This window comes from Homalodisca vitripennis, chromosome 1, assembly GCF_021130785.1.
Source record: "Homalodisca vitripennis isolate AUS2020 chromosome 1, UT_GWSS_2.1, whole genome shotgun sequence".
Lineage (NCBI taxonomy): Eukaryota > Metazoa > Arthropoda > Insecta > Hemiptera > Cicadellidae > Homalodisca > Homalodisca vitripennis.
This window is the reverse complement of record NC_060207.1, coordinates 226,293,697-226,306,884: the sequence shown is the minus strand read 5'-3', so window position 1 is coordinate 226,306,884 and position 13,188 is coordinate 226,293,697. Positions and strand designations below refer to the sequence as shown.

The 13,188-nt window shown below is 31.1% G+C and overlaps 1 protein-coding gene across 6 annotated transcripts in view; it reads left to right on the top strand.

Annotated features, from left to right (window-relative positions):
- The window catches only part of LOC124353113 (uncharacterized protein ZK1073.1), a 128,388-nt gene extending 115,565 nt beyond the window's left edge, over positions 1 to 12,823 (top strand). For 4 of the 6 annotated variants that reach the window (XM_046802947.1, XM_046802948.1, XM_046802945.1 and 1 more), the window contains exons 7-10: positions 5,150 to 5,161; positions 7,382 to 7,497; positions 8,831 to 8,993; positions 9,981 to 12,823. In XM_046802947.1, coding sequence (XP_046658903.1) covers positions 5,150 to 5,161; positions 7,382 to 7,497; positions 8,831 to 8,993; positions 9,981 to 10,208 — 519 coding nt within the window. In that variant the 3' untranslated portion in view covers positions 10,209 to 12,823. The remainder of the gene's footprint in view (positions 1 to 5,149; positions 5,162 to 7,381; positions 7,498 to 8,830; positions 8,994 to 9,980) is intronic. The other 2 variants (XM_046802944.1, XM_046802943.1) reach the window with 2 other exon arrangements.
- Positions 12,824 to 13,188: the final 365 nt, after the last annotated feature.

The following is a 13,188-nucleotide window of genomic DNA, read 5'->3' as shown; positions in this document are numbered from 1 at the left end:
AAAAAGCTTTATTTTTCAGCCACTTTGCAATGGTAACTTTAAAATTATTAAGTGTAACATTCCATGCTTTCTCTGGTAATTTATTAAATAATTTTATACTGAAAAATATCTGGCTGTTTTTGGTCTTTTCGAGTCTGACTGGGGGTAGATCGAGTAAATACTTTTTTCTTGTGCAGTGTAAATGAACATCTTGTCTATTTATGAAACTATTCAAATTTTCTTTTACATCAAGTAATGAGCAGTAGATGTATAAACTTGGCAAGGTCATAATTTGAAGTTCTTTGAAAAAAGGTGAACAAGATTCTTGTTTAGAAACATTTTTTTAAAATCCTAATAGCTTTTTTTTTGCCATAAAAATATTTTTTTTGGCACTGGAACTGTTTCCCTAAAGAGTCACACCATACCTCAAGTGTGAGTGGAAAAATGCATAATAAGCAGTTATCAACATCTCCTGAGTAACAGTATTCCTTAGTTTACATAATAGGTATATAACTCTAGATAGTTTAGTACATAAATAATTAACATGATGTTGCCAGCTTAATTTACTATCTAGGATAACACCCAATAACTTAACAGAATCATTACTGTATTTAGTATTATTGTGTAGAGATAGTGTTAAATATTCAGTTTTATTATGATTCACTGCCAACCCATTTGCTTTAAACCATTCTAGAGCTAATTTAAATGAACGTTCTTGATCAGATTTTAAGGTTTGTGAGTCTTTATTACAGTTTAAAAGAGTAGTATCATCCGCGTACAAAACAGAATTACAAGGTAGGCTAGATGAAAAATCATTGATTGCAACAATAAACAGAAAAGGTCCCAAAACAGAGCCTTGCGGAACTCCCAATTTCACTGTTCTGAAATTGGACTTGTTCTCCCCTTGGACAACCATCTGTTTCCTGTCAGATAAATAAGATGACAATAATTGTAATGCTTTATGTTTTATGCCATAACTAAACAACTTTTTTAACAACAACTCATGATTAATACAGTCAAACGCTTTACTTAAATCTATCAATGTTGCAGATGATATAATCTTTTTCTCAAAATTATTTAAAATGTTTTCCACAATTTTTCCCATTGCTTTCACAGTGTTTGATTTTTTTATAAATCCATATTGTTCTTTACAGAGCAAATTGTTTTGAGAAAAGAAATAGAAGAAATAAATAAAGGAGTATCAGAAACCGGTGACTAAGAAAATCCTGGACATCAATGAGATAGTATGGTAGTGCACATCTTGTATTCTTGCATAAATATTACATTCTTGGTCATCCTGAACAATCTGTGCGTTTCAAAGGTTTTCCAGCATATCCGGGTACACTATTCCAATGATGGTTCTCTCTTGAAAATGAGAACATTACATTCTTGGTCATCCTGAACAATCTGTGCGATTCAAAGGTTTTCCAGCACATCCGGGTACACTATTTCAATGATGGTTCTCTCTTGAAAATGAGAACATTACATTCTTGGTCATCCTGAACAATCTGTGCGATTCAAAGGTTTTCCAGCATATCCGGGTACACTATTCCAATGATGGTTCTCTCTTGAAAGTGAGAACATTACATTCTTGGTCATCCTGAACAATCTGTGCGATTCAAAGGTTTTCCAGCACATCCGGGTACACTATTTCAATGATGGTTCTCTCTTGAAAATGAGAACATTACATTCTTGGTCATCCTGAACAATCTGTGCGATTCAAAGGTTTTCCAGCACATCCGGGTACACTATTTCAATGATGGTTCTCTCTTGAAAATGAGAACATTACATTCTTGGTGTTCCTAAACAATCTGTGGGATTAAAAGGTTTTCCAGCACATCCGGGTACACTATTTCAATGATGGTTCTCTCTTGAAAGTGAGAACATTACATTTTTGGTCATCCTGAACAATCTGTGGGATTAAAAGGTTTTCCAGCACATCCGGGTACACTATTTCAATGATGGTTCTCTCTTGAAAATGAGAACATTACATTCTTGGTCATCCTGAACAATCTGTGCGATTCAAAGGTTTTCCAGCATATCCGGGTACACTATTTCAATGATGGTTCTCTCTTGAAAGTGAGAACATTACATTCTTGGTCATCCTGAACAATCTGTGCGATTCAAAGGTTTTCCAGCACATCCGGGTACACTATTCCAATGATGGTTCTCTCTTGAAAGTAAGAACATTACATTCTTGGTCATCCTGAACAATCTGTGCGATTCAAAGGTTTTCCAGCACATCCGGGTACACTATTTCAACGATGGTCCCCTCTTGAAAATGAGAGGACTGTACACTTTTGTCTCTTCAATCCGTAAAACATTTCAGTTTTAAATAATCACAAACATCTTATTTTTATTGCTCCAAATTCCTTAGATAAGATGACTTATCACTAAAGATATTGTTGCCAATGAAAAGTTCAATCTCATCTAATAGAGTAACTACTTCACAGATGTTCTTATGAGCTTTCTTATCTACCTTTTATTTTCTGTAAGATTATATCATTTGTATGACTTTAGATACAGATTTTTTTTCAACACATGCCAAACAGCCTGTCTGTAGTACGTGGAACTTGTAAGAACGACACTAAGTAATTTATAGGACTGTTAACATAACTTTGTCTAACTTGTTGAACATCATCAGATGTGCTTGGATGATCTAATGGTTTCTTATGTCTCACTGAGCATCCTTTTTCAACAAATTCTCTGATGGAATTATTACGAATGTCGAAAGTTGTGAAGTCCTTTTTGAATCACCCACACAGTTCTTTTAATTTTGACACGGTTTTCTTATATCTTTCTTTTACTTTCTTAAAGAAAATACGGGCTTTAAGAAGAAGCTTGTAAAATCTGAGTTGATCTAGTCATGCTAGATTAAATTGTGTTTTATATTTGAGCAAGCTTAAGTAATAAAAGTATTGTGCATCCTAGTAAATATATAAAGTATAATTAATAGTTTTAAAAAAATGTTGTTTTTTGAAATCTTTGTAACTTTCAAACTAATTTAACTCACCTTCTCAACACAATAATGTCATTTACGTCAAAAAGTCTCTAGTCCTTAAAAATTTTAAATACTTGTTTTGTGCATTACAATTTTTGGAGCATTAATGTTATTGCTACTGAAATTTTATTTACTAACTGAAATGTATTGTTTTACGTTAAAACTGAAAGTGTTATAAAACTAAATTTATTCAATATAGTAAATTTGGAAAGTATTAGTTTGAGTAGTTTTTAATTCAGTTATTTAGAAAATAGTTTTAAAAATACGAGGAAATAGATAGTAAGTGTATGTAAATAGAAAACTAACAAGAATTCCATATTCTTTTAATTTGAGTAAGAGTTCCATTTGATTTCAATGGGCACAAGGACTAAATTCCTTTTTCATTACATTATATTCTAACACTTAATTTCTGCCTTCTCACTCTATGTATTGAGGATGTTGTGTTTGAACATAACCAAAACTATCTTTCAATGCAATAATCAGAATTATTGATTAACAATTAAAGCTTTTGCCTAATTTTTAATTGCTATTTTTAACTGTAATTAGATACTTTCTTAATAATGATGACTCCTTCATTTTATTTCCTTTGTTCAGAGACACCTTATTGTTTCATTGATGAATAGTTTTTAATACTGAGCAAAGCAGTGTCTGATAAAAGAGTGCAGCTTTAACCTTTAATAGCTTATGACTGTGTCATATATTAGCAATAAAAAAACCAATTACTTTACAAAAACCCATTTTTGGTAAAAAAAGAAACATCAGAATTAAGTAATGAATATCTCTTCTCAGATCTCATAGAAATTTATACCTCACAATTGAACTAAGGAAGGCACAATCTGCCTTCCCTGTGCAGATTAACTATCAAGATGTTATCAAGGAGGTTGACCTTGTTCAACTATGGGGCTGAAAGGAGGAAAATTACAGATAGTCAATACTAGAATAACTTGATTTCCACAGTATGTTTTAGGATCCAGGGCTAAAATGAAGATTAGTTTTTAATCACTTAGGGATCCTGTTGTTACATTGGCCTAAAGATCATACTACTTTTATTTTAAACTAATATTTATTATTAAACAAAGATTCCACTGAACTGTTAAACATTCCTGGGTTTTTGATGTTTTCTTCAGAAACTTTGAGATGTCCTTAAATGAAATGAACTGTTTATTCTCTCTTCACAATCAATGAATTGTAACAAAACAACAATAATATTGTATTTTTATAGTATTTTTTTTTTATCAAATAAAGTGTTAATCAATTGGCATATATTTTTCTATTCTTGAAAAACTAATGTTATAATAGAATTTATAAAACGAAACAGAAATATAAGCTGTTGTAGAAAAAAATATTGCTGAGAGAAAAAAGTACACAGCAAGAGAAGATAAGATTTTTGCCCTTAAATATGTTGTATTCACATTTCTGGGAGAAAATAAATTACTGATCAAACCAGGAACTTAGTGATTTCCTAGTCAATTCAATTCAAATATTCTTTATTCATACAGTGTACATAGCTTATAGCTTGATATATTACGTACAAGAATGGTGTCAAAAATATTTATATGTTAATAAATATTAATATAAATATACCTGTAAAACTATACCATAATTATTAAATTATTAAGTACAAACTAAAATTAAAAAAATGCAAATGATATCAAAAGAATGCAAACAATAGCGTGAACAGAACTTTCAATATATACTAAACATTATTGAATATTAATATTGCTAAAGTTCAAAATATTCATCGATACTGTATAGTGGCTTTTCAGTTAAATATTCTTCTAAAATATCTTAAAATGTAGTTTTATTTTTTATTTCTTTCATGTACTGGGGTAATTTGTTTTAGAATTTACCACCTTGAGAGTCAGTTTCTGATTTCAGCACTTTAGAATATAATTTATAAAGTGAATACACAATAAGCATCAATCAGTTCACTCATAGCTTTAAAATTATTATTATAAATCACTACTATTTGACACAATATTTATTATCAATCCATGAATATTGATAATATAAGTAAAATAATTGGAGGATTAGAATAAACTCTAAGTTATAGCTTTAGTATCTGAATGTTTAGGAATTTACCAAACTGTTAAGGTATTTTAGTCTCTAATTTTGTTCACCATTTGTGTTCATGGCAAACTGATCTTCTGACCTTGAACGACTTTACAGATGCTCGCCGAGGTAATAAGTTTCATCTTTACGTGTTTTCTTTTCTTGCTTCGCCACTTTTCAGCTGCTTAGAACTTGTAAATACATATTTGTATAAGCTTTTTATATTATTGTATTGCTTCTCATCGCATACTTCTGCCATAATTTGCTTAAAAAGCTGTAGATATTTGGCTTGGAAAAATTTGAGTAGAATAATATAAATATTACACATTTTTTAACCCTTTCGGGAAAATACAGTAGCCAAAAGATTTTGTTTAAAAATGTAGAAATTCACTATATTTGTATAGTTTTACAGTTTAATTGTCACCATTATCAACACTAATATTAACTTGAGTAGAATTTTTTACTCCTTAGTTCTGTATTATTCAAGTCATAAGTTTACATATTTTTATGAAGCTGGACTTGATTACTTACTCAATGTCTGGCTGGATCATTGACACAAAATGTGGTACGGACTTAAAATTTAATAAATTGGTGCAGTTTACTTTAAGATCTTTTTTATGGTCAGGTACCATAAATTGCCTCAAAGACATGTTTAAATTGCTGTGAAAACTCATGAATAGTAGTTTCTGACAAGGCCGTCTATAGAGATTTTCACATTCAAAACAAATAATACGAATATTAAAAAGTTTGAAAAAGTTGCATTTGGAGGGGGTTTGAAAATACAAAGTTATCGGTGACAATGCTCAAACTTTCAGTTAACCAAAGAGATAAATTATGTTCCTAAACTAAACAACATTTTTGGCATACAGTATACATACTAGAGATATTCCAGATCCTAAAAAAGTGTTGAAAAATTCAATCTTGATAAAGATTTCAATCTTAAAATACCCCTATTGTACTTGTAAAATGTAAAGGCACAGAATAAAGAAACAGACAAGTGTAGTGAACATGAATTAAGAAAACAGCAGGCTGGAATTTCTCCTAATGTAAGTGTCTTCACAATTTAACAAAAATTTAGAAGATGTAATGCTATGTTTTTGTTTTTTATGAGATAGACTATCCCTTTATCATAATTGCCCAATTATGATAAGTTGGCACATAAAAACTCCAATCTTCTGTCATGAATTATAAAATATTGTCATTTACTTCACAGAAATATTTTGAGTAGCATAAAAACAACGATCTTGCATTTAACTGTAATAACGTAACTCATGATCTGTCATTTCTTCATATTTATATCCACATGCAAGCCGGATGGTAGGTACTGTGGTTGATAATGTTGAATTAATTTTTAGATGTATGGTGAAGAAACCCAAAATGATTAAAAATGTAAAAGTAACAATTAATTATTTTGTTTAAAGTTTTTTGTTAGATTTATTTGAAATGAAATATTGTAACTAATATGCGTATCTGTCGTTGTGATGTTTTTCAAGTAACCAAAGACAGTCTCCAGACGAAAGGTTTGAACAGATAATAAATAATAATAATTCACTATACGATTCTATTTTAGAAGAGCAACACTTACATACCAATTAACAAACTGTTTTGGAAATCACTGTATAGGGTTCGAATCCATTAGACATAACAATAAATTATTCCAATTCGGGTACATGAATTGACTAGGCCTTAGAAATTATGGAGATGGTTTCCAAATATTTCAACAGCTTTTGAATACTTTGGACATTCAACTTCTGTCATTCTTCTGTCATTGAACAGGAGTTCTTCCAGAGTTCTTGGAAAGCAATATGATTCCCTCTGCATGTTAAATAATGTACACTCAAGGATGTTGCACACTTAGAGGTACATTGATTACAGTACAAAGTGGAGGTTTCCCATGGTTCATGAGGAACATATACCAATGTGCAATCGGCACAACACCACTTCAATTATAATGACCGAAGTCGCCCAAGGAACGATGAAATCTTTGACAGTCCTTAATTTGTTGTCTAGTTGCCAGTTGCCTAGTCTTGTCTCTCTGGAAGCAAGCACAAAGGTCCTTTTAGGGTTAAAAAAAAATAGATATTTCCATATTTTAGTGCAGACCTTCTCTTGGATAAAAGTGTTACAACAATTTAAAAAAATAATAAACAACAAATTAAGATTAAAAAATGTTTGTTGCTCTTTTATTTTCTTATACTTTATGTTTACAGTATTCACAACAGGACATAAACCAGATGCAATGCGTTGTTTACAATTTGAAGTTTTGCATTTGCAAAAGACTTCAAATCCGCCCAAATAACTGAATGTTACTCATACACTATACGTGACAGAAACTGATTTTGTTCACAGCAGTTAATGAATGAGAACAGCCCAGACAAGGACAAGGTAATGTCCGACTTCCTCCACAAGCTGAGAGGCACTATCAACCACAGCAACGTTCGCCTTTACGTCAACGCTTTTCTCAAGTGAGTTTTATATAGAGAGGTTTTGTAATGCTATTGGGCATGATACAAATTAACTACCAAATTCTAGTGGCATACTTTTGGTGAACCGTTAGTAACAGTACTGAATGTTGATAGGACTATTATGAATGTGTCAAAACAGTCGATTTTAAGTGTGTCTAGCTAGAAAAGAATGATCTGAGAAAAATATTATTGTTTCATATTTTTTAACCCTTTTGATACCCTCTTATTTCAATCTTTCTTAGGAATAATCGATTTCAAGATTACCACTTCACCTATTTATAGGCGTCTTTGATATCAAAACTATGTAATGTAAGTGTTTCGTTTTGAGCTTCTTCGTTGTCGACTTTCTTCGGATCTCTTCAGACGAACATGACTCCAGATTCCAGGATTCAAGTCTGAGACAGTGTCAGATACCAGATGCTGCAATAAAAGGGAGGTGAACTGGAGCTAAACTCAAAATTTCAATAGAGGTTTGAGTTATCACCATTTGAGTATCAGTTGCTGATTTCCCATGGTTAGTTAAACTTATTTCATTCTGCAATTTATTTGAAGTGGCTGTTTTAAAAAAGGATAGTCTAGTTGGTAGACTTCCGCCTGTACTTGGTACTGCTGACAATGAATAGGTGAGGGTGGTTGAATGTGAAGGTAAATTTTGGTGTTGCAGTTTGCTTCAAAACTCTTTATTTCCTTTTGAAAGAACTCCTCATAGATTTCTGTGTCCCTCCTCCGTTTTGCAGAACACGGAGTGCCTCTGCCTAAACTGACTTTGAATTTTGTTCCTGTATCACCCGTCCAGGCTGTACTTTTGTTTTGTTTGGGATACCTGCTCTGATTCTTGGGAATGTTTACCTTCAGAGATTCTTGATTTCAAGTGGGACAGGACTATTTATTGTATAATGGTTGCTGGCTGGATTTTTATCTGTAATTCGATTGTAGTGAAACACTGAATTGGTCATTTTTTCTTATTTTATTTGCTTTACAAGGAGTGTTTGTTTTCCTGATGTATTTATTTTGTGTGCTTATACAAAGCAAAATAGCTCTTGGATCTTGGACTATTAAAGATGTTACAATATGGCTTTAATATTTATCTTACTACGACCTAATTTACTGGTGAAAATAAAAACAAATACTGTATTTTCAATTCTTTCAAAATGTTGCTTCTAAAATTTTTATAATTTTATAAAAAAAAAAAATATTTATTACTTTACTTTTTTACTGTGTAACTAAATATATGTTTGATATAGTAGACATACTATATGAATATCCATAAAAATTTATGCACAAGAGAAAAAAACACTTTAGTTGTAAAATATAGTTAATGGTATTGTTACAGTCGAAAAGACTTGCCTCTAAAACAGTACAAGTCGGATATCTTGCTGATCACGGGTGTGCTGAGTTCATACGCAAACGTTGTGGAGAAACTGTTCCAGGACTTGGACAAGAATAAGGCAACACTCTTGAGGATTGAGCGTGCTGGAGACGTCCTCAATGAATCTGTAAATGAACCTTCTTAGTCACTCTTTATGAATTGTGCTTTTCATATCAAAAGTTCAAGTGATTTTTCATTGTAAGCTAACAGAGTAATGTGAAATGTTAGGAAGTTTATTAAATTTTTACCTCTACTTACTTTCACGCTTATTTTAAGAAAAAGTTGGCTGAAATAATATAGAATAGAAAGCCTTCCATATTCTATAATTCATCAAAAGACAATTGTGGGGATTATATGATTTTAAAACTATATTATGAAAAAAGGAAATGTATTTCCGCTCTAATGTACCAATTAACTGTTAAGTACTCTCTTTGTACAGACTACTGTATACATTTTTACTCTACATTTTGAAAGTAAGAAATGTTTGATCTTTTTAAAATTAATTACATTTTTATGCAATTAAAATGACAATATACAATTTTGTTTTTCATACATTTTATTTTAGTAATTAATTTACATATACTGTGAATTGTTTCATGTTTTACTTAGTCTGTTGGTTTATAAAAATATACAGCATTTTCTATAAAAATGCTGCAGTTTAATCAGATTTAAATACATTTGAAACAATATTGTGTCTCTTCACTTTTTGGATATTTCTTTCACCTATTTTGACTCATTAAAAGCAAAATCTGTTGAAAGATACGAGGCAAAAATGTTCAAAGAAATAAAAGTTAGGCAAAATAAATACCTAATTAAAATAGTAGTAAATGTTATTAAAACAATACTTTTCCAATATACCGTAGTTCATTTTCTGGACAAGGGTTTTCGAAAACAAATATTTATTTCTGGAGTCACCTGATGATGAATACTTTGGTTTCGAAAGACCTCGTCCAAAAAAATAAACTATATTGGAAAAGTATTATCTTAATAACATTTACTACTATTTTTAAATGTTTTCCAATTGCTCCAAAAGTCTTCAAATATTTAATTGTTTTAAACATGTTCCAACCTTTACTTTAATAATCATTCTTTCATCATTGTCATTATTTTTCAGCCAGCCAAAGTAGCACACAGTATCCTACTGTTTGCGAAAGGTCAAGGACTCCTGACCTCGGTGACCTTGCCGGGCGTGGAGCGGCAGAGGACATTCTCCGGAAGTTCCATCGACATGGAGCGACCTCGTCGCTTCTCCCGTGGACTCAGCATGGAAGAATACGACAAGCCCAATCTGAGGCGGCTATCCATCACAGTGGGCGAGGTCCCCATACAGACGTCCAAATAACTCGCTCACTTGAACACCTCTGGAGGAGTATCCAAGGCGGCTTTGCAGATTTCGTTGCCTCTGTAAACAGCACCAACCGGCAATGGTATGCCGGTCCCCCTTAGTTAGCAGGCTCTTGTTTACCGATAAAGACACAATATGAGATGTAAAAACATTGTCTACACTAAGTAAAATACCCATCTGAGCATTTATAAACAACAGAGACCTGGCCTAATCGATTTTAATACATTGTGCACTTTATGTTGCTTCACGAAATTCAAAATTCACACAAATGAAGTGACAAATGGATGTTGAAATAAAGAGTAGTTTAGCTTGTATCGAAATTGATATAAAATACTTTTAGGAAGTCAGTCGAGTACCTGTAGTGTTAGTTTATTTATAATTAAGAATTTTGTGATGTATGAGCAATTAAATAAAATGTTTGTGTTAGTAGAGTTATCAGAAAAAAGATTGCTAGGTCATTTATATATTCAATGTTAAGCTTGGATAGACTCTGTATGTAGGAAGTGTATATCAATATATGTATAATACGTGTTAATCAAAATAATTTGTATACTATAGAAAGAGTTTATAGAAGAATAGGAAACTGCGTAGTGTTTGACCCACTGAAAAGCCCTGGAAGTATTCAAAATATTACAAGTTTTTGTATACTGTTCAGAATTATATATTATTTTATTGTTTATAATCTTTACTTGCAATTACGCCTGTACTTTGGCTTTAGGAACAACGACTGACCGACTTCAAATTCAATATTTACTACAACTCTTACTCACAAGGGAAATACTGTATTCATGAAAACTCCATGTTAAATTACAAGTTATTGTTATTTTTCTAATTTGGAAATGAATCCAAACTAGATTATGTTCTTTTTAATTCATTATTTGAATAATATTCTATATTGAAATTTGTATAGTCACGTTCAATTGGTAACCACCTACACCGCTCCTGAATGTATTACGTTAGTTGTCCAGTATCCTAACCTCAAAATTTTGCATTCTGCTTAGTACACTAATAAACACATTTGCTAATAGCAGTGTGCACTAAATTCTTTTTCAGTTTAATTCATAAATCAGTTTATTAAAGTAAAGTTACCAAATGAGTTTTGAAAAATTGTATAATTTCTTTCCTCTAATAACTTTGTCTGTGTTGTAAAAAATTAATATTTAACGACAGTGTCAATGAATTCCTTTGTACAAACCTTATCAGTGCCATTCTTGAATGCGACTATTACCACTATTCTAATGAAATATAGTTATTTTAAACAGTGTTGTTTAAGTTTTGAATTTGAGTATTGTAGTGTTGGTTTTTCAATATTTCTATTTTTGTTATAAAATATTTTTAGATTGAGGTTGTTCGCTTCATAATGTCAGAAATTTTTAATGTAGTAAAATATAAAACGTATAATTAACTTTTTAAAGGCGGTTTGCATCAGTCTTCAGTTTCATTTGCAACAGTAATTATATATCCATTTTCAAATATATTTAATGGACCCACTCACCAAGAAATAATGTTCTACTTGCTTTCCTAGCTCAAGTTTTCTGTTTCAAGCTAAAATTATACTTTAACCCCAGTGATCATTTCCTAAAAGATTAAATCATAGACAACTGAAAATTGTAAATTTTATTTATTTTTCAGGTAAAACAAAATAACATAAGAAATTGAAGTATACGCACTATGTTTATTAAAGTTGACATTGCCATAATAAAGTAACTGCCGTAGCAATAAACTACCAACACTTCATAAAAGACCATTGTTGTGTTACGAAATGTTTATAATGCTTATTGTCTGGCATTTCGTTATAGCGTGTAGTAATAATCAAAGATACACTTGCATACGCTTAATCCTACTTAATGTTCAGAAATACAAATAGAATTTTGACATAATTATTTATCCACTTAAAATTAAAGGAAGAGCGAATTAATGTTCTGTAAACACTTGGAATCAATATATTACGTCTGAATATTTTTATAAATTTGTGCATTACACAAAAACTTATTTGTAATTAACTGGACCAAGTATTTTTATATTTTAGAAATAAAAGTTGAAAAAGATGGTCTGTGGTTGAACACAATTCCATTGAAAACGGATGGGAATTGGAAGTTAATCGAAGTATCTGAGCAGTGAAGCCTTTTTAAGATATTTAGATTATATAAAAGTTTGTGATTATAAGTAAATAAAAATAATTATGAACTGTCAAACGTACATTTAATGAAAGGTTTTGAAAACGAAATGTTCAACATATTTTTAACTGTATAGACTATGTTTTATACTTTAACACTGTTGCCTTTCGACAACTATATCGATTTACTGATGCACCACTAAATAACAGCCTTCTCAAGTACTGCTCATGTGCCTTGCTCTCACTTGGGGCCCTCGAAAGCAAGCTACAGCTTTTGCTACAGTTAGGCTACATTCAAAATATTTTCAGTCACGCTCTAAGTGTTTATCTGTAATGGTCTACCGCAGCAGAAAAAGTGTTGCAATATAGTATATCTTATTCTTATGTTATCTTTAATCTTAATTAAATTACCTTATCTTTAAGTGATGCATACGCTCGAATACAATATTGTACCATTTTGTTGGCCACTTTTCGAATAAAAATTATGTTGTTTCTATGAAAGAGAATTATTTTCCTTTGAATTTTAAACAAAACGTAGTATAAGTGTGTAAGTTTTGAACAATTGTAAAAATACATCTTCTGACAAAAAGATAGAATTTTCCTTCTTTGCATTACTATACAGGGTATTAATTAATAATGTTCCACATGGGATTGATAATTCCCGAACGGTTACGGGTAAAGCAATAAAACTTGGTATATCATTACTGCACCTATAAATCTACATTTTGGAGTAACTACCATATTTTTTCTTTCATGTCAGGGGGATGGTCCACAAGGAGTCATAAGGAAATCTTAAACGAGAGCAAAGGTCAGGTTGTACATCAAATTAAAGGTCTTTATTAGTAAAGTACAATGCCGCAA